General features: G+C 42.3%; 1 protein-coding gene across 14 annotated transcripts in view; it reads left to right on the forward strand.

The window, feature by feature from the left end:
* HDAC4 (histone deacetylase 4) overlaps positions 1 to 22,694 on the forward strand; it is a 240,882-nt gene that overhangs the window by 22,541 nt on the left and 195,647 nt on the right. For 12 of the 14 annotated variants that reach the window (XR_014785743.1, XM_084819809.1, XM_084819817.1 and 9 more), the window contains exon 2: positions 1,492 to 1,738. Coding sequence is in view for 7 of the 14 variants with exons in the window: in XM_084819809.1 (XP_084675935.1) it covers positions 1,717 to 1,738 (22 nt within the window). In the remaining 7 variants the exon portion in view is untranslated. Of the gene's footprint in view, positions 1 to 1,491; positions 6,315 to 10,394; positions 21,455 to 22,694 lie in introns of those variants that run through there. The other 2 variants (XM_084819872.1, XM_084819892.1) reach the window with 2 other exon arrangements.

The following is a 22,694-nucleotide window of genomic DNA, read 5'->3' on the forward strand; positions in this document are numbered from 1 at the left end:
AGGTATCTCTTATGGAGTTTTAATGTACTTTTTGTACAAACAGAAGTGGTCAGTTTATATAATTGTGTGTGCAGAAATACACCCCTTGTTCCAAGCAGTGCTGTAAATTACCCGATGCATAGGGCAATTTGCATTGGAACAATTTCAATTTGCATTGGAAAATTTTCTGATGCTTTAGATCTAATTTAGGATGCTTACTTTATTTGTATTTCGTAAACTACCCCATGTTAATTTTTGTCTCCACCAGAAATATTTGACCTAAAATATTTGAGGTGGAAAATTAATGTGCAAAATGTTGTTTAAATACTATGCTATGTAGAAATCTTTATTGCAATACTTGTAAACATTTAAGGGCAATAGCATGTACTTCCCTTATATTGTTTAAATTTAAGAACCCCCCCCCCCCCGCAAAGGTACTGAAAGAACTGTGCATGATACACTGACAACCGCTCATCTATTTCAAGAGTTCAGCCCTCTTTCACTGTGGTTGTTGAAGTACCTTCATTTCCATTGGCACTATTTATTAGTACTATTGCACACTGAGACATATATGCATTTCAATGCCATATATGTATTCTCTCACATATTTGCTAGGGATAATCACCTGAAAAACATCACAACTTTTAAACTGCCAAGGTTGGCTAATAATGTATTTGCAATTGGCATCCATTCGTTACTTATGAAACGGAAAGCTTTCTGCAGAAAAATAAAGCTCTGGAAAACTTTCTGTGGAAAATTTTCCTCCCTGCCTGCATCACTAGTTCCAAATAATTCCTGTTCAGATTCTGTTGTACAGGAATGTATTTCTCCACACTTTCACATTAGGAGAATCTTGTAGAGGGACTGTCATGAAGCAATCCTCTAGAAGTCCCCTCTGCTTCCTAGAGACTTGGTAATGGTATCTTGAAGAGACTCTGTGTGCTCCAGGCATGGGAGCCTTGAACAAAGTATAGGCCATGTCTACCATGTCTCTTGGTGCCTATAGAGGAGGACAGGGTGTAGAATTACAGGAGCCCAGCATAACCAATTGATGAAGACAATATCCGGCTGTGTAAAATTATGAATAAGGATGTGTGTGTTTAATTCTCAAGCAACCTGCTGCATTCTCACCCCACCACTAGTGCTCTAGGCAATTGCTGCTGTCTTGAAGATTTCTTTGCCACAAACAAGGAGAATGTGGTAGAGATGGCAGCAGTATGACATTGGAGAGGAAGTGAGGAGCTGTCCAGCCTTTCCAGGGGTGTCGACTTGGGAGTGTTAGGATCCCAGTATGATTTGGGAGAGGCAATTCTCAGGGCCTAGGCATGTCCAGAGAGGGGGATTTGCCAGGAGACAGGGAAAGATATGGTTGGGGAGAACTGCAAATAATTATTATTTAATAACTGGCTGTGTCTTTAAATGTCATGCAATTGACAAGGAGTAAAGTATGAGAGTATGATCATTTCTTCCTATAAGAAACCAAATTTATAAGACCCTTTTTTCTCTTTACAGGTTTACATTTGGAAAACTACTTGAATAGTCTACCATCCTGCTGGGTTGCATTTCTTTACAACATAGAATGCCTTTCTGATTGGGAGTTTATCTGGGGGCTATGAATCTGTTTCCAGGATATACTTCCTATGTTCCATTGGACCACTGAAGCTCTTCAGGGCTGTTGTCTATACAGAAGCCAGACTCTCTATCATACTTGTTTAAAGAGTTTAGATTCTGCTAGCAATGAGTTCTCAAAGCCACCCAGGTAAGGTAAAAAAGCTCTCTTTCTGGAACCAAATGGTACTGTGGAAAAACCAGAAGCTCTAGTTTAGGCAGCATATACAACTCAGAGCAAGCTAGGTGACCTATATTCTCTGGATTGTATTCAGTATCTGGCATAGAATAAGGTAGCCCCTCCATTGTCAGATTGGCTTTTCAGGATATGGGACATCGCTAGTGTGCTGAAAATGACTTACTTTATAAGAGCAAGAACCAATAAAATGTTTGAGAATAAGTTTAGTGAAAAGTGGACTGGGTTGGTTACATTTTGAGATTATAAATTCCAGGATAGTATTTGTCCATATTCGTTATTTTCATTAGTTCCAATTTATATATTATAAATTCCTGTATCTGTAGGATGAGGTTTTATTTATTTACTTTGTATAAGTATCTTTCTTTGTTACAGATTAAAAAAAAAAAAAACAGAATAAGGCAGCCTTCCCCAACTGGGCACCCCCCCCAAAAGTGTTGGACTACACAGCTATGCTGGCTGAGGATTGTGGGAGTTGTAGTCCAACACAGCTGGAGGGCACCAGATTGGGGAAGGCTGGAATAAGGGATGTAGACAGGGCAGCAGCAATCAGGACAGGAATGCCTTATTAGAAGAAATCTATCAGAATAGAGAACTGTTAGGAGATAGCACTGTGACTGAAAAATGACAAATGGCAGGATGTGAGGAATTGTGGAGAGTTTTGAAGTGGAGCCTGGAGGAAAGTTGCAAAATGGAACAATGGATCACTGTAGTCCCTGTTTAACTTGCCAGCTCTACCCAAACCCTTTTGATATCCTCAGTGTGTGTGTCTTCCGTAAGGATTTATACAGCTGCCTAGCTAGCAGAAATCTAGGAAGCACTTAGAACTAAGAGTCACTCCAAACCTCTTTACACGTGTTGGACAAGCTTCAACAGGCTTGCTTAAAAGGGGCCGGTGGTCCCAGTCGACTGACTTACAGCATGTATAGCCCCTAAGGTACTGAGGCATTGAATGCACCCCACGTTTCAGGCTTACATGCACTTCAAACTGATAGACTGACTTCACTGGCTGGTATCTTCCCTCCTGCACCTTCTAATTATCTATGGTGTGGGGCTGGAACATCGTTTCCTTCCTTCTGAGGCATTCAGGTCTCCTTATGGCAATCGTTGTCATGAATACCAGTATAGGGAGAAGTCCAGGTCTCCTCATGGTGATTCGGATAGAAGTTCCGAGTGCTCTTACCCACCACCTTGGTGCTATGTTTTCGAGGACTGGCATTGTTCTTGGGATTGAGAATATTATGATCGAACAAAATACCTCGGGGCAAATTCACCTCGGTATGGTCTTCGGCCGTTGGCAACTCAGTCTCGTCCCTCCACAGGAGATGATTTTGATCCATCTCTGCCTGTGCCGCCCTGTTTGTCGTTGTTACTATGGAGCCAGACAACATCGGTCAGCTACCACCTCCACCTGTGGTGCAAACCAATCCTCCACCTGTCCCGGCTCCTGGACTGTCTTTGCCTCATAATCCAGTGGATGATTACCAGTCTGACTCTTCTTCATATTCCTCTGTTCCACCTACAGTTCCTTCTCTGGATGATATTGCCGGAATGGAGGAGGGAGCTTTTCCTTTGGAGTACATGTTTAATTTTGCTGAACAGGTTAGCAGAATGGCTCATTTGCTGGGTATTGATATGTAGGAGCAACATGTCCAGGACCCGGTTTTTGATGCAGTCCATACTGAATCGTTGAAACTGGTAGCTGTTGCCTTCCTCCCAACCCTCCTCCAAACAATGCAGCAGTCATGGAAGGCCCTGTCTTTGATGGCACCGACGTCTAAGCAGCTTGCGTACCTGTACTGAGTACAAGAGAAAGACGTGGCATTTTTATATTCACACCCACGACTGAATACCATCATTGTGCAGTCGGCGCAGGAGCGGTCACAAAAGGTTCATGCTTTGCCTGTTGATAAGGAGGGTAGAAGATTGGATCTGTTGTGGAGATGGATGTATTCTTCTGCTGCTCTGGGTCTCTGTGTGGCAACCTATCAGGCCATGATGGCCAGATATCAACTGTTCCTATAGAAGAAAAGGGACTCTCTTTGCGCTTACCTCCCAGAGGACCAAAGGGACCTCACCAGAGTTTTTCACAGACAAACTGTCAAGTTGTCCAGGCAGCAGATTAACTGTTCCTGTCATGAAGCCAGCTGTAGCGCTAAGTCAGTGGTAGGTGCGATCATGCTCTGGAAGCATGCTTGGTTGGGCGATTAATAAATTTAATAATAAATAATAAATAAATTAACTCCTAATTTCCCGATTGCAAATTGAGGATTTGCCTTTTGATGGTGAGGGGCTCTTTAATGCCAAAACTGATAAACAAATGGACTCTGTTCAAAAGGCAAAGACAACCACCTGAAAGATGGGTTTGGGTCCTCAACCTCCAGTCGATTGTGCTTGGATGTGAGATGGGCACTCCAAACCTGATAGGTTATAGGCGAAACCAAAGGTTTGCACAATCCATGAAGCCAGCCCTTGAGAGGAGACAGGGAAACCCTTCTTAGGACTACCGTAGCAAACGAAAAGTCATTGTGTCTTACGTAAAGATGCTGTCCTTGACTTATAAAAAGCCAATGCCCTCTTTACATCAAGAGCATACAACTTCCTTTCCAGGTCAGAGGATGGCTCTGGGGAAACGATTGGCAGTGAAGAAATCAGAGACCACCTTTGGTTAATTAAAAAAAAAAAAAGTCAATGTTTGGTGTCAGATCAACTTTGTCCTTATGAAAGATCAGGTATGGATGATCAACCTGTAAGGTACAAATCTCACTAGCACATCTGGAGGATGTGATGGCCACCAAAAAGACCACTTGCCACTATAGCAACCGAAGATCTGTGGTGGCCAGAGTTTCGAAGGGCTTTGAAGGGAGGATGTGTAAAACAACAGAGGGGCTCCACTGAGAGACTAGAGTTGTCACTGGAGGCATCACATTTTTTAAGCTCTACAGGAACTGGCGAGCAGTAGGGTGAGTGAAAAGGGGAAAACTTTTAACTTGCCCTTTATAAAAAGAAAGCACTGCCAAATAGACCCTTTTGGATGAAAGCTTCAGTCCTTTCTGAAACAAGTGATGCAAAAAGAAAATAACATCTTCAATCACTTCCTTAAGGGGATCAAAACTATGCAGACTAGCAAACTTTGAGAACAGCCACTTAGCCACATAGGATCGACACGTAGACGGCTTCCTAGCTGCGTCAAAAACTGTCTGGACTTTCAACGGAAGCAGAATACCGGTACTCACTGCTGAATCCTCTAGGGTGAGTTTCAGGGTGTCGAGATCTGGTTGTCGAATTGTGCCTTGATCCGAGAGATCAGATCTGAGAATTGTGGAAGATGTAAGAACTGCCTTTTTTACAGATGCAACAGGGCTGCAAACCATGGCTGCCTCTGCCAGCAAGGAACAATCAAAATGCAGTCCATCCCATCATGTGCTAGCTTTTGGAGCACCCCCAAGAGAATGGGAAATGGAGAGAATAGGTAGAACAGTTCCCCATGTTATCAAAGTTGAAAAGTGTCACCCAACGATGATCAACCGATCCCTGCTGTCGTGCAGAATCTCTTGCATATTAGATTCAGTAGAGTTGCAAACAAATCTGTTGTGGGCCAACCCCATTTCAGAAAGAGGCAATGTAGGATGGAGGTAGACATCTGCCATTTGTGGGATGGTTTGTACGACCGACTCAGAGTGTCCCATTCTATTGCCCACTGGAATACGTCCATTGTGAGACTCACAGGCTTGGATGAATACATGCCCCTTGCTTTTTGATGTGCGACAGCACCTCCGTATTGTTTATGAGGATTTGCACATGTGTTTCTCAAAGGTAAGTCTTGAATGCACGCATTGCCTTCCAAGCAGCGAGAAATTCGACGTAATTTATGCGATGCTTCCTCTCCACTGTAGACCAGGTTCCCTGAATCCGAAGTGGACCACAGTGAGCTCCCCATCCTGAAAGGGAAGCATCTGTTGTCAGTATCAGTGTAGGGGATGCCTGAACAAAGGGAATGCCTTGAGATAGGTTGCTTGGTTGCATTCATCACAGGAGGGAATCTGCTATGTTGTCTGGAACCCTCAGGTGACAGCACTGAGCATTGGTGGCGGAATCGAAGTTTTGGAGCAGCCAATACTGTAGTGGTCGCATCCGAAGCCTTGCCCAATGGACAACTATGACCGTTGCCACCATATGTCCCAGTAGTGTCTGAATAGCGTGAGTGGTGACTAACCACTGAATGTAAAGGGTCTCCACAAGGGCAATCAGCTGCTCTTGCCGCTTTCGAGGGAGGTAAGCGTGTGCAGCTGTCGAATCCAGCAATGCCCCTATGAATTGGAGCCGTTGTGTTGGCTTCTAAGTTGACTTTTTCCACGTCTGCAGCCTTTGGCAAAGTGTACTGTCGTTGGACTTATGTAAAGCGGCGACATGGTCCAAACCCTCGATGTTTGTAAAGCATTACAAACTGGATGTCAAGGCATGTTGTAACTCTGCTTTTGGGCAAGCCATGCTGTCATCAGTCTTGTTGTGAGACACCTACCCACCACTGGTAAGTGAACTTGTTAATTGCCCATATGTGTGATGGCACAGAGACCACAAATGCAAGTTGCTTACCTGTAACTGAGTTCTTCGAGTGGTCATCTGTGCATTCACACAACCCACCCGCTGTCCCCACTTTGGTGCCCATGTCAAATTTGATGTTGGTACCGAGGTGTGATTTTTTTCTCTCTTGGGTCTGAGGCCACATGAGGCAGTCTCAAGGAACTGAGAAAATGAGCGGCAACCCACTAGGACATGTGCAGTGGATGGCTGGGGAGGGTTTCCGCCAAAAGGTTCCTCAGTTTCAGAAGTTTCCGAAATGAGGCTCAGCGCAGGGGCAGAGGCCATATGTGTGAGTGCACAGATGACCACTCGAAGAACTACAGTTACAGGCAAGCAACCTGCATTTTTCCTATCCATATACTTTTGACTGCTGTATCGCTATTTTGAACTTTAGATTTCTCTAGGGCTATCCATGCTATTTTACTTTGTGTTGACGTGCAATGTAGTACAATAAACTTGGCACACTTAGAAGTTAATTTAAATTATGAGTAGTTATGTTCTTTTAACTTAAATGTATTTTGGGACCAAGGTTGAATGATGGCCCCTCTCTTGCAGCTTTAAAATGACCTCTGAAATATCAGTGTTCTCTGGCTTTTCTAATATCATTGTTTTCCTGAGGGTGCCATACTTTTTATCTTCATTTCTGAAAGCTGTTTTGTTCCAGAAAAGTAATGTTGGGGATTGTGAGCTAAACTTATACACTTATTTCTGATAGACAGTACCTGACAGAGCACCTCTCCTGGTATGAACCAACCCATACGCTACCATCAACATCTGAGGCCCTCCTCTGAGTGCCTTTTCCAAGGGAGGTTTGGATGATGGCAACAAGGGAGAGTGCCTTGGCGGTGGCACCCGGTTGTGGAATGCTCTCCTAAGTGAGATCCACCTGGTACCAAGATTGCTGGCTTTTCGGTGCCAGGTTAAAACTCTCCTCTACTCCCAGGCATTTGACAGCATGATGGGGCTTTTTAATATTAGGTTTTTTTTTTAATCAGGTCCTAGTATTCTTATTGTTTATTTTTTTAACAGTTTGAAACTTAGATTTTTGTATGTGAAAGGTTTTGTATTTTATTTTATCATGTTGTGAATGGCCAGAGAGCTTTGGTTTTTGGGAGGTACAGAAATGTAATAAATGAAATTAAATTTCTTGAAGATTATCACTGTCTTGGAAAAAAGCACCCTGAAAATTTCATGGGAGAAGTCTATGCCAATCTTCATATATTTGAGAAAGTTTGTTCAGATGCTTAGTGCTGACAGAAACTGAGATGCTTTCCTTAGTGGACTGAACTATAGCCTACTATGCCATCATACTTGTCTTACGTTTTAGCATGTGATTAAGCAGTACTATCAGTGGCATAGAGCATGGCATGCCATTATAGTTCATTCTGATGTCTGAGCCTGAAACATTTTCTAGAACTCAGACCATCAGTTCAAGCCATCACCTCAACATATCCTATTTCTTTTTATCCTTATGAGTTCTGGACATGACCAGTGATTGGCTGGCTTTAAAAATGTTTAATAAACAGGGCGCCTTCATGGGGAAAAAAACAATAGGTCAGTAAAGACAGCCACTCAGCATTCCAAATGTTTTTTAGGGAGCAACTCTGTCTTATATGATAAACCAGGCAGTTTTTGCATCTTCTATCAATAATCTTCTATCCAGTTCAGAAGTTAGGTGTCTGTGTGCAGTTCCTCACAGTTGGTGTAGTCTGTATCAGCTCCGCTGATCTTCCCCTGCATCCATAAAACAATTGCTTTGAGGCTGGAGAACAACAGCTTGAAGAAGATACCAAATAGTTACTAAAGACAATTTAACAGTTGACTTACTATGGATGTGGTCTGGACGTGGGAGTTTGGCCAGGCAAATATTGTCACTTCACATCTAAAACATGAAGTTATTAAAACTGCAGAAGAGGCTAGTTATAAAGACAAATTGGTTATGAAACAATGACTTTCTAAATTACTTATAACAAATCTATGCAAGTTTATGTTGAACATTATGTTGAACAGCTCTTCTTAGCTGTTATCCTGAAATCCAGTCCACACAGTAGTATGGAAGGAGGAAATTTCCCAAAACCAGAATTGGAGAACGGGTGTCTCAGACTGGTGGTTGTAGAGTCCCATGGTCCAATTATGCTGATACCAGGCCACCTTTGCTAGAAAATCTCTCAACAAAGATACTGTGTTGGTGTTACCATTGCATAGGCATGTGGCAGGCCCAGGTATCCCCAAATTTTGACAGGACTTGATGGTTACTTTTCCTTTTTAGCTGTTTTTTGTTCTAGTTCTGTTCACTCCCTTAGTCATGTGGCTCAGATGACATTATGTAAATCGTGGATAGGCAGACTTCAGACTTGATGAATCAACTTCATTTTTTAATTAGAACTTCAAGGTCAACCAACCAAAACATGGCTCTGTGGGTTTCTGTATACTTAGAACTAAGGATCAGGGTGTCTGTGAAAACATGCTCAGCCCAAGAATTGCTTTCTTGTATTAGAACTGAGCGTGAAGTCCTGTTGCACACCAAAGATTCTCGCCAGGTTTTTTCTCACACTTGCTTTCACAGTTAGAGCAGTATAATTTAGGGAAAAAAACCTTTTAGTTGTTGCCATTGGGAGACAAACACTCGCTGCTCTATTGCAGATCGCTCCAAGGTCTATCAATAGATTCTAATATACGTTCTATCTACTGCTGGTGAACATTGTGAGAGGTGTATTTTGCAAGAGAAGATAATAGGAACAAGACAGTGCGGACAGAAATCATTATTTTTAGTTTGCCCTAAACTAATATGTCCCTCAGAACACTCAATCCTAATACTTCAGTTGTAAGCCCTTTGGGAGCCACAGAGGGCGAATTCAGATGATCAGGGGAAACAATGTAGCAGTGGTTGCTTCCCCTGCACGTCTGGGATTACCCTAATTACCTGTGCCATCTTGTGGGTTGCTATGTTGTCCGAACCCAGCACATGGTGTGGGCATAGTTCTTTTTCACCCACCCTACAATCCATACTGCAAAGCGTGGGTTGTAGCGTGGGTGAAAATGAGCTGTGCTGCGTGCTGGTTTCGGATGACATGGCAACCTGTGGTGCGGCTAATTAGGGTAATTCTGGTCACATGACTGATATGTGTATGTGGGGGCAAACAACCTCTGCTGTGTTCTCTCCCCCTACCCCCCCCCCCCCCGCTGATGGTCTGAGCCTGGTCAGAGAGAGAGAGTGATGAAATTATTGTAAGCAGCCCTTATTCCACAGGACAGGACAGGTTATGAATATACACTTGGATCCAGAGATTGCATGAAATTTGTTGTTGTTGTTTATTCATTCATTCGCTTCCGACTCTTTGTGACTTCATGGACCAGCCCACGCCAGAGCTTCCTGTCGGCCGTCGCCACCCCCAGCTCCCCCAAGGTCAAGTCCGTCACCTCCAGAATATCATCCATCCATCTTGCCCTTGGTTGGCCCCTCTTCCTTTGGCCTTCCACTTTCCCTACCATCAGCATCTTCTCCAGGGTATCCTGTCTTCTCATTATGTGGCCAAAGTACTTCAGTTTTTCCTTTAATATCATTCCCTCAAGTGAGCAGTCTGGCTTGATTTCCTGGTGGTTTGATCTTCTTGCAGTCCAAGGCACTCTCAGAATTTTCCTCCAGCACCACAGTTCAAAAGCATCTATCTTCCTTCGCTCAGCCTTCCTTATGGTCCAGCTCTCGCAGCCATAGGTTAGTAGGGGAATACCATTGCTTTAACTATGCGGACCTTTGTTGTCAGTGTGATGTCTCTGCTCTTCACTATTTTATCAAGATTTGTCATTGCTCTCCTCCCAAGAAGTAAACGTCTTCTGATTTCCTGGCTGCAGTCAGCATCTGCAGTAATCTTTGCGCCTAGAAAGACAAAGTCTGTCACTGCCTCCATGTTTTCTCCCTCTATTTGCCAGTTATCAATCAAGCTGGTTGCCATAATCTTGGTTTTTTTGAGGTTTAACTGCAACCCAGCTTTTGCACTTTCTTCTTTCACCTTCGTCATGAGGTTCCTCAGCTCCTCCTCGCTTTCAGCCATCAAAGTGGTATCATCTGCATATCTGAGATTCTTAATGTTTCTTCCAGCGATTTTAACTCCAGCCTTGGCTTCATCAAGCCCAGCGCGTCGCATGATGTGTTCTGCGTGCAGGTTGAATAGGTAGGGTGAGAGTATACAACCCTGCTGTACTGCTTTCCCAATCTTAAACTAGTCCGTTGATCCGTGGTCTGTTCTTGCCGCCGCTACTTGGTCGTTATACAGATTCCTCAGGAGGCAGACAAGATGACTTGGTATCCCCATACCACCAAGAACTTGCCACAATTTGTTATGATCCCCACAGTCAAAGGCTTTAGAATAGTCAATAAAACAGAAATAGATGTTTTTCTGAAACTGCCTGGCTTTCTCCATTATCCAGCGGATATCGGCAATTTGGTCTCTAGTTCCTCTGCCTTTTCTAAACCCAGCTTGTACATCTGGCAATTCTCGTTCCATGAATTGCTGGAGTCTACCTTGCAAGATCTTGAGCATTACCTTACTGGCCTGTGAAATAAGTGCCACCGTTCGATAGTTGGAACATTCTTTGGTGCTTCCCTTTTTTGGTATGGGGATATAAGTTGATTTTTTCCAATCTGTTGGCCATTCTTGCGTTTTCCAAATTTGCTGGCATATGGCATGCATCACCTTGACAGCATCATCTTGCAAGATTTTAAACAGTTCAGCTGGGATACCGTCATCTCCTGCTGCCTTATTAGCAGTGCTTCTTAAGGCCCATTCAACCTCACTCTTCAGGATGTCTGGCTCTAGCTCACTGACCACACACCGTCAAATCTATCCCCGATATTATTAACCTTCCTATACAGATCTTCTGTATATTCTTGCCACCTTTTCTTGATCTCTTCTGCTTCTGTTAGATCCTTGCCATCTTTGTTTTTGATCATACCCATTTTTGCCTGGAATTTACCTCTGATGTTTCTAATTTTCTGGAAGAGGTCTCGTCCTTCCTATTCCCTTATCTTCTTCCGCTTCCGCGCATTGCTTGTTTAAAAATAATTCCTTATCTCTTCTGGCTAACCTCTAGAATTTTGCATTTAATTGGGCATATCTCCCCCTATCACTGTTGCCTTTTGCTTTCCTTCTTTCTTGGGCTGCTTCCAGTGTCTCAGCAGACAGCCATCTTGCCTTCTTGGTTTTCTTTTTCTTTGGGACGTTTTTTGTTGCTGCCTCCTGAACAGTGTTGTGAACTTCTGTCCATAGTTCTTCCAGGACCCTATCTACTAAATCTAGTCCCTTAAATCTATTCTTCACCTCCACTGCATATTCATGAGGAATATTCGTGAGCTCATATCTAACTGATCTGTGGGTCTTCCCTATTCCCTTTAGTCTGATTCTAAATTGTGCAATAAGAAGTTCGTGATCTGAACTACAATCAGCTCCAGGTCTTGTTTTTACCAACTGCAAAGGATGTAGTCAATCTGATTTTGGTGTCGACCATCTGGTGAAGTCCATGTATAAAGTCGTCTCTTAGGTTGTTGGAAGAGAGTGTTTGTTATGCACAGTGAGTTGTCTTGGCAAAATTCTATCAGCCTATGCCCCGCTTCATTTTGTTCTCCCAGACCATGCTTGCCTGTAATTCCAGGTGTCGTTTGACTACCCACCTTAGCATTCCAGTCTCCTGTAATGAAAATAACATCTTTTTTTTGGCGTACTATCCAGTAGGTGCTGCAGATCCTCATAGAACTGATCTACTTCTGCTTCTTCAGCATCTGTGCTTGGGGCGTATATTTGGATCACTGTGATGTTAAATGGCTTACCCTGAATTCGAATTGAGATCATTCTGTCAGTTTTTGGATTGTATCCAAGCACTGCTTTAGCCACCTTATTATTAATTATGAAGGCTACTCCATTTCTTCTGTGGTCCTCTTGTCCACAGTAGTAGATCTGGTGGTCATTTGATGTGAAGTGGCCCATTCCAGTCCATTTCAGTTCACTGACACCCAAAATGTCTATATTTAATCTTGACATCTCCCCAATAACCACATCCAATTTGCCCTGGCTCATAGATCTTACATTCCAAGTTCCTATGGTGTGTTGATCTTTAGAACATTGGATTTGTCATTCACCACCAGCACCATTGGCCGCTAGCTGTCCTTTCGGCTTTAAGCTGGCTGAGTCATCACATCTGGGGCTAGTTGAACTTATCCTCTGTTCCTCCCCAGTAGCATTTTGACCATCGTCCAACCTGGGAGTCCCATCTTCCGATGGTATACCGACATATCTCTGGTTGTACTGATCCATTTAGTTTTCATGGCAAGAATACTGGGATGGGTTGCTGTTTCCTTCCCCAGGGATCGTATTTAGTCTGACCTCTCTGCCATGACCTTCCCGTCTTGGGTGTCCCTTCATGGTTTAGCTCATGACGTCATTGAGGTGCTCAAGCTCCAGCACCATGACAAGGTAACGATCTCTTTTGCTGACGGGCATGAAATAAACGATACCAAAAATACCAACAACCTGATCAATACTACAGTTTCCCAGCAATACAATATTCTAATGAGGACACCACAATAACAAAAAGAAAAGGAAAAGGGGGAAAAAAAGGAAAAGAAAGGAAGTCGAGAAAAAAAAGAAAATTCTTTCCCCTTCCTCCCCCTCTCCCTCCCGTTTAAAGGATTAAGTTTAAACTCCAATAACCCCCGGCCTCCGATGCCATTCTGTTTTAAAAACTATATCTATAACCGTAACAATCTTACAGTTTAATAAACAACCTTATATTTCAATATCATATCATCAACCTTATATCAAAGAAACAGGTCTACAGTTCATTCCCAGTAGCCTATATTAATAATAATAATAATAATAATAATAATTAGAAGAAATATAGTGTTATATTATAATAAAACTTAAAATAAACCTTCAACAATCAGTACTATATTTTATACTAGATATATAAATGCATATGCACAATACACCCTCAAACAATAAATTTAAATGCAACATATCATACCTATTTTGAAAGAAAAAGAAAAGCAAGAACAAAAAGAAAAACAAGATAAGAAGAAAGATGAAAGAGAATAAACGAATATATGTATAATCATTTATTTTCTGACCTAACCTGGATCATGTAAACTAAACACAAACAGTTAACAAAGCTTGTTTAAAGATTCCAGTTCATGGGGTTGTAACAGAAATCTCACGCATTTTTACGTTCAGCCATGCCTCCACCATTTCATGGCTTAGAAACTTCTTCATCTGACCTTCAGTCATAATACAAAGTGTAGCAGGATATTTTAAGTAATATTGTAAGTTCATTTGTTTTGCCATACTCTTTGCTTTGATAAATTGCCTTCTTTTATTCGCCACCACTTTGATGTAGTCTGGAAATAACATAACTCTATCTTGTTTCCAGGAAAGGCTTCCCCCCTCTCTTGCCAAACATAGGATATAATTATTTGTGGAGACTTTTGTGAATTGGACTGTGATGGTATAGTCAGTCTCTTTAGCATTTGGCATACGAAATGCCTACTCAATATCAAGTAAATCAGATGGAATAGGGAGTATCTCATGAAAAAGTTTATCCACAAAAATAGGCAATACATCATGTCAAGGGCTCCTTGGAGGCCTCTCTCAGTCTAATCCAGTAGCCAAGTCCAGACACAGACAAAGGGATTCCTTTCAAAGCTTTATTCTTTTATAACTTAACAACTCTACAGGTAGCAACTAGATCTGAGCAGCAGAGTACCTATGCCCTAAGTTGAAACAGTTGGTCCCCTTTTGAAAGGGAATTACAGGCAGACCCCTGAACTTAAGGACTAGGGAGAGTTCCTCCCCTTTTCCCTTGGATCCTCTGGGCGCAGCCATTGTTTGCGTACCAACTGGGCACTACGCCTCCTTTCTGTGCCCTCCATCTGGCACCGCTCTCTGCGTCTGCGTCGCGCATCCACCAAGTCTGCTACCTGTGCTCGGTGACTCCCTGGACTGCTTTCTAATCTAGGAATTCTGGTGGGAGGAATCTCCGTCAGCTGTGGGCCCTGGGAAAGGGGAGCGTGCTCCTCTCCCAGGAGCGACTGCTCTTCCTCAGAATCAGAACTACTCTGGGATTCTATGGGCTCAGTGTCCACCCTGACACATCATTAGACAGATTTTTAATCCCAATAATATGTACATTGGATCTTCGCGTGAAGGCCTTCAGTTGAGAAATTCTATCAGAGACATTTTTAAAACAAACTTTTGTTGTAGTTCCATTTCCTGCCACTCGGTCTTCTAGCTCGTTAATTTTCGTCTCCATTTTTTGCCACGATGCATTAATTAGATCCACAGCTCCTTGCAAGATGGTGATGGAATTTTGGATTAAATCCAGCCTTTGGGTTGCTCCGTAAATTGCGAAGATAAGGTCTTTATCAGAGTAAATAATTCCCCTGTATCTTCTGTTTTCGAAACTTTTGACACAGGAGGTACGGGGGGAGTTGGCGATGATGCCAGCCCCTTTCTTCTTCTCGGTGTAGTCAACGTTTCTCTCAAACAGATCTTGCAGGTCCTCAGATGTTCTCAAATATTGTTAATATTTCTTAAATCATCCCTCAGAAGTTGCTGATATTTCTTAAAGCATCTATTATTATGGAACATGTCAGCCTTGTTTTCTCCTATGAAATAGGAGTTTCAGAACAGCTTTTTGCGTTGGTAAAGCTCTGGGAAGATAATCCTGGAATCCAGCCCCCCCACTCTGTCGTGGGGGGTACTTTTCTCCAAGATGTTATCCAGATGCTGCCTTGCCCCCCCTTTCAATTCCAGGGGGGAGGTGAAAAGTTTTTTCAACCTTTTAAAAAGCTGTTGAGAAAGCTCCCACAGGAGAACCCGTGGGAAGCTGCCAGAGTGACATTGGTTCCAACCGGAAGTCAGATCTTTGATGTTTCTGAGGGGCCTTAAAAACTTGTTGTGACTGAAATCTTCCCTCTAACATCTTCTTCCAAGAGATCTCCAAGAACTTGGGAGTTTACCTAGCAGGTACAAAGAAATATATCCCTCCTGCCTTCACAGGTTTCCGTAGTACTCGGATCATTTGGGCATTTGCCTGAAAGAGATTTATGGTCACCGCTGACATGCCTTTAAAAATGCTTCTGAGTTCGCATGTGTGTCAGTGCCTTCTTTGAGCAATTTTGTGTTGGAGGTATAAAAGTATTCTGGAAGTCTCTTCCCTCCCCCACCCACTGTAAATATACTGTTCTTTATGATCGATCACTCCTTCATATATACTTAAAACGGGATAGGTGGTGGGGTTAGATTTCCTTGTATAGAAAATGACTGAACTTCTCATGTTGGTATTCCAAATGTTTGCTACAGGGTGCTGATGCATTGCAGGACAATTGGTGCTGGCATTACTTTCATCATTTGTACTAAGGACTAATTGTGTCATTGGCTCCATAATAAATATTTTACTTAAAACCATTGTCAAATTAGCTGATGACACGATCTTACCACATGTAGACTCTGGTACTGTGTAGTGCCTATTGCACTGTTGGTAGTAAATAAAATATGTAATAAGAAGTTGGCATAACCAATAAGAAGTTGGCATAACAGCAAGTACTGTTCTGTAAAGTATATTATTGAGGATTCCTTCATGAAGATACTGGGTTTTAGGATTTAAACAGAGTGTGTTTAATGGCATTTGAAACAAAACTTAGTCTGCTTATATATTGGTATACAAGTGTATCTGCTTGTATACAGTGCATCTACATGCACTGTAAATATGTAGAAGATGAATAAGCACAGATACTATCGCTCAAATAATGCAATTTCAAATGAATATTGATCCGTACTCCTTCTGAGACTTGAATGACCTTTTGAACTTGAAAGCAAGCAGAGTAAACTTAAGTTGTAATGCAAAACATTGGCTTGGATCCAGAGGTGCTGGTGCATGAACAGAAGGCATTTCCACTTGCACAAGATAGAGTCTCTTTTCAGCTATTTTCCCTTTCCCTATGTCACGTGCCACTGTTGTAGCGGGTCCCTCAAACTTCAGGAACAGTGTTCTGGTTGGTCCAGGAGCTGGAGAAGAAAGAGGTAGGCAGGAAAGCCCTATTCTGTGAATAGAACTATTTTCTTTTCACAGAATGGAAGTTAGGTTCCAAACTACTGGACATGTTTGGATGACCAAATCCTGACTTAATAAGCCAGGATATGCACAAGCTTTGTGTATATCTACATGGAGCCCCTTTGCACCCACTTCTGTCTTACCTTCACACAAGTGGGGAAACAAACCAGGAAGTAGCAATTAACTTGCTTCCTGTTATGTCTGAACTCGGAGTCATGTGGTTAGTGGCTTTCAAACAAGCCTGGATTCATAACCCAGCTTTAAACGATGGCTTCAAATTCTGGCTTATTTGGAAGTCATTAATATTTAAATAATCAAAACAATTAACCATAGTTTCATTGTTTGGTCATAGCAAGAAGTTATGGTTATCTGCTGCTTCCTGGCATGTTTTCCCGTTTGTGTGAAAGGATGAACAAGGTGGGAGCAAAGGCACTACATGCAGGTGTGCCAAGTTTAATTAGAGCTGTTAATTTTATCAAACTAGGATTTGCTCAACTGAACGGGGCCACTGCATATGTACAGATATTGTAAAGGAGATTCCATCCATGTAGCAAATAGCAAACATTCATGCATTTTTGCTAAGTCTTTAAATGTGCTTCTGCGCCTCCTTCTGTCTTGTTGGGTTTAGATTTTGGAAGACTTATCCAAATGTTCTAAAGGTTTTTCTTTGATTGAAAATGCATTGCATAGGAATAAAACAATCATGATTACAAAGGAAAAGGTGTGAAATTCAGCTTGTGCCTTCCATCAAAAGAATTGCTTCTGTCAGTGGAATGGGGAAGGGGGAATGATTCTGACCCTTTCAGGCATTCCTCATAGGACCCTTCACCATCCTGGTTGCCACCCTCTGGGCATGTTAAGGTTGTTCTTAAAATATGGCCCCAAGAACTGGAGATAGTACTCCAAGTGTGGCCTGACCAGTGCAGAATAGAGTGACAACTATTAACCATGATCTGGACATTATGCCTCCATTGATGAAGCTTATTGATTGCTAGCCTCTTCCTAGCAATCAATGCATTATTTTCTAGATGCTCATGGACAGACAGCTTAATAATCTGTTCTAGAATTTATCCTGATTTGTATATCAGGCTGACTCATCTGTAGTTTCTGGGATCTACCTCCCCCCTCTTTTTTGTTTTTTTTGAAGATAGGGACAGCATCTGTCCATCTCTGGTCTTCTGGCACTTCACCCATTCTCCATGAATTCTAAAAGATTAGAGCTGGTGGCTCTGAAATATGCCCAAGCTCCTTCAGCACCTTGTGCTGTAATTAATCTTGTACTAGAGACTTGAGCTCATTTAAAATAGCTAAGTGCTCTCTAATCATCTCTTTATCTATTTGGGGCTGCACGTCCCTCCTTATATCATTTGTTCTTTCTTTTCTCAGATTGAACACAATTGCACTTGCAGGAGAAGACTGAGACAAAATAGGAGTGGAGTAGTTCTGCTTTCTCTCCATCAACTGTTCCCCAAGCATTGGACCTACAGCTTCCATGTTCTTATTGCTCCAAACATAGTGAAAGAAGCTTTTTGTTTTTTTAGCATCCCTTGCAAGTCACAGCCTCAGTGTTCTTGACAACATCCTTACAAGTTTAGGGTACTCTGTCGTACTCCTCTTTGGCTATATCTCCCACCTTCTCTCTCTTACGCTTGTCCTTTTAAAGTAAGGATGGGCAACATGTGGCCCCCACAAACCCCACTGTGGCCCCTGCTGCCCCTGAATTTGTTTTTTAAAATTCCTTTTCTGGAGAAAAGACATCTGTAGTGGCTATGGAGTGCCAGAAGGTCAAAATTACTTTGTTTGCAAGCTAGTTTTGACCCTTTTAGACCTCTGTAGCAGCAACTGACCACTGAAAGGGTCAGGCTTAGCTTGCAAGCAAGCTATCTTTGACCCTTTGGGTGCTCTGTAGCCTCTACGGATGTCATTTTTAAAAATACCTTGCTTCTCAGTGCTGGTGAGGAGTGAGAAGGTTGTGGCCTGGGGGGCAAAAACGGCCCTGAGACCTCCTGCAGTTACACACCCCATTTTAAAGTCTCCACTCGTTAAGAGATCTTCCTGTGCAGCCACACTGATTTCTTTAGGCGTTTCCCATTTTCCCTTCTCGTTGTGATTATGCTTTCAGTATTTCAGAATTTCCAAACTTGAACTTTTTTCTCCTTCAGTATTTCTAGCTTTGGGATCCTACCCAGATTTTTTCTGTCAACTCTTTGAAATTGGCTTTCCTAACTACAGCGCACACATCCGCCTATGGTCGGTTTTCATATCCCTCTCTATCACAAATGCCAAGATAATATGGTCACTTCTCCTAAGGTTACCACCAATTTTACTTAATCAACCATTTCTTCCCTGTTGGTCAGGATTAAGTCCAGGATAGCGGATCCAGTTGTTCATTCCTCTACCTTCTGAGAGATGAAATTGTCAGCAAGCCAAGTTTTATTAGATGGTTCATTCTTGGCTTGGGGAAGAGTTCAAATCAACCAAGTTCCTCTTTGAGGAAAGCATCATTCATGTCTTCTGGCTGGCTGGCTGATCTGTAATATAGTGCTGTGACAAAAACTTCCTCCCCCTATTTTCTGTCCTTAATAAGATGCTTTCAACAAGTCCTCTACTCACAAATTCATAGACCTTTGCAGGTGTATACATCCTTTACATATAGTGCTACTTCCTTGCTGTTTTGGTTGGGTTTGTTCCTTTTGAACAAGGTACACCCTTCAATTGCTATATTCAAATCATGAGTCTTATCCCACCATGTCCTGTTTGATCTTACTTACCTGGAGAATTTCTTCCAGATTCAGTAGCCAGCTAGCTTACACGTTTTTCAGTCATTCAGTTGGTAACAGTCTCTGATGAAACTGAACTGTGGCTACTTCTGCTGCATCTGTATAGCCACAGCATCTTGGACTCCTGTGGGACCTCCTGTTAAAGCAGGGGTGAGCAGAAGGTAACTCTCCAGGTGTTTTGGATTTCAACTTTCAGAAGCCCCTGTCATTATGCCAATGGTCAAGAATGCTGGGAGTTGAAGTCCAAAACATCTGGAGATCAACTTTCTACCCACCCTCTGTTAAAAGATCTGGCACATACATAAATGTGCCTCCTGCTTGCAGAACCACAGAAAGTTTGAGGTTTTTCCACAATTGCATTTCAGAGCATGGCTGATAGGGCTGCCATAATATATTTCTCCATTGAAGTGTTCTCTGTCTTGAAAACATTCCACTACATGAACTATAATTTAAACATGCTCTGCGTGATGCACAAGTTATTGAACCTTTCTCTTGCAGGATTTGCCTTACAGTTATCTCTGCATATCATGTCCTGGTAGATGGTTACAAGGTGATTTTCCATCCCCTCACAAAGAAACTCACAAAACAGTTTCTTAAATTACTTCACAAGCATCCCCCTATTATGGAGCCATTGGTCCAATAGCATCTGTTGCTTATCATTTTTGTAGCTTATAATGAAACCTGGAGATGCACAGGGACAAAGTTGTATGGCCTACTTTGGAATTCTTACCTAAAGTGGCGTCTATATTTTATGTTAAAGATTGTTTATGTTTCCTCCTTTGGATGGATTGTGCACTGTGCTTTCTAGATGGCTGAAAAGCCCTTTTACTTGCATTAGACCTCTAAGTATGGAAAGGGGAAGGCTGCTTTGTCCTACACTGAAAACAATGAAGGGCTTGGGGCTTCTCAGGCTTGTTAGCAAAGTGTATTACTTCTGTAACTTATATCTGCTACAGTAGTACTGATCGGTGCTCCTCTCCACTCCCCAAAGACCCATGTTCATTTTAGCAGAGCATGAGCATTGCCTGCAGCATTGAGAAGCAGTTCTCTGTGCGAGATATTTGCAAGGTGCAACCTGGTCATCTCCCATGGCACTAATTGAACTGGGCATGGGCAGATTCAGGCTCTACGCTCTTCACCTGATAGGAGCACTAGTCTCCTAATTGTGGTGGGACTGCACAAAGGCCACAAAAATGAAAACAGCTGCACTTCCTATAACTGCAGTTCTTCAAATAGTACTGTGCGGGCACAAACTCACCTGTTTTCTGTACTGTAGAGGCTTTCATGAATTGTTTTTGTCTCCTTGGAAGAGAATCAAAAGATGTGAGCAGAGCTAAGAAATAAAAGGCAAGAAGGCTTCCTTAAAAAAAGAAGGGAAGCCTTGCCCAAACTAAGAACAAAAATGAGAACAAATTCTACAAAAATGAAAAAAATCAAGGACCATATTGCTAAAACCATTAAGATGGGAAAAAAAAAATACCCCAGAAGCAGATGCCTAACCACTCCCATGGCTGGTTCAGTAGATAACCTAGAGTGGTTAAAAAAGGGGATAGGGACATTTCAGAAAGGGTGAAAGTATTATTTGTGTCTTCACTGCAGAAGATTAGGACAGACACCCATGCTTGAACTGACTCTTTTTCTGGGGATCTGAATCACTCAGTCAATAGAGGTGGTGAGATTGTATTTGTTTTAAGGATTTTTACCCTTCTCTTCATCCAAGAAGGCTCCCAGAGCAGTTTGTGTAAGATCAGTAATGAACAAGACAGTCCCTGCCAGCCTGTTTACACTCTAAAAAACATGACACAAAAGGAAAAAGGAGACACAGTTCTAGGGTGTATTGACAAATTAAATTTGCAATTCACCAGGTCTGGATGGCATTCATCCAGGAGTTCTTAAGGAACAGATATTAAATTGATCCTATTAAAGAAGTTAACTTGTTATTTAAAATCTGCTTCATTATTGAAGGATTGGGAAGTAGCCAACGAATACTAATTAAACAATCAAGGCTGGATCTAGGGAGCTAAAGGTTGGTTACCGTTTGTTTCAGGTAAAGCCATGGAAAGTCTTAAAGTTAAGATAAAATGAAGCATCTAGAAGAACAAAACTTGCTGAGAGAAGAATCAGTATGGCTTCTGCAAAGGGAAATCCTGCCTCACCAGCCTTTTGGAGTTCTTTGAGATTATCAACAGGCATATAGATAGGGGAGGTATGGTAGATTTTGTACTTCTAAAAAGCTTTTGACAAAGTCCTTTGGCAAAAGGTCTTGTATAAATTCAGCTGTTGTCATATAATACAGGGTGGGCAGCTTGTAGGCCAAAACATCTGGAGGACCACAATTCCCATCATCCTGTTGGTTATGCTGGCTGGTGCTGATGAGAGTTATAGGCCAAAACATCTGGAGGGTCATACGTTGCCTACCCTTGATGGACAAGTTTTCTTTTAGATAAGTAACTGGTTAAATAACAGGAAACAGAGTTAAGTAAATAGTTCTCATAGTAAAGCCCTCCAAGTTTCTGTATTGGAAGTGAAGTCCCCATATTTGTGGATAATCCCACCTTACTGAGTTTGATGAAAAGTCAAGGAGGAAACTTCTAACAGCAGGGGTCTACAAACTTTGGCTAGCCTCTGGAGTAAAGCAAAAATTTGTGTCTGCCAGGATCCTGTCCTATCCCCAAGTGCCTTATACTTGACATTATTTTGAACCTCAAAAACTCAGCATGAGTTACTCCCCTTTCCAGCTCTGGAGGATGACTAGAGCTCATCTGTATCACTAACGTCCAAAGCAGTAAGACTATCTCAAAAGTACAGTGTGCTAACATGGAGAAACCCTAGTTTTCCTCCCAAGCTTAGAGCTGGTGAAGGCTGTGGGTGTGGATCATCCTCAGTTCTGTGCTAGGTGTTCTAAGTGTCTCTGAAGCACAGAGCAATTGCTGGTAAACTTGAAAGATTTTGGGCCTGTGCTTGTTTCCAAGGCACTTGGACTGTCCTAAAGGTTCAGTGCAGTCAGTAGCAATGACATCCCACATGTCTGCAATCCCAAGGATGGGAGGAAAGCCGTGGCTGTCTTGTTTGCTAGAGGGATGTGGGACACTCACCATGGTGAATGCAATTGTAGAACCCAAACTGGATGAGTGGGCCATATTGTTCATTTATTTATAATATTTCTAGGCTGCCTTTCAGAACTGGAGCCCTCCCAAAGTGGGTTACAACAATAAAATAGACCAGTACAATTTCATAAAACAACAGTATAAAAGACAGCAAAAACAAAAGCATACACAATCAGGGTAAGGCCAGAGTACATAATTCAATTTTCAGGGGCTTCCTAAAATCCTGAAATGATGGGCCCTGACAGGCCCTCAGTGGCAGCCCACTCCAGAGGTGTGAGGGGCCACTGTGGAAAAGCCCCTCGTGTACTGCCCACCTAACTTCCTTCTGTTGCTATTCTT

Source organism: Heloderma suspectum, chromosome 1 (assembly GCF_057233095.1).
Source record: "Heloderma suspectum isolate Gila_16-S chromosome 1, 16-S_ref, whole genome shotgun sequence".
Taxonomy (NCBI): domain Eukaryota; kingdom Metazoa; phylum Chordata; class Lepidosauria; order Squamata; family Helodermatidae; genus Heloderma; species Heloderma suspectum.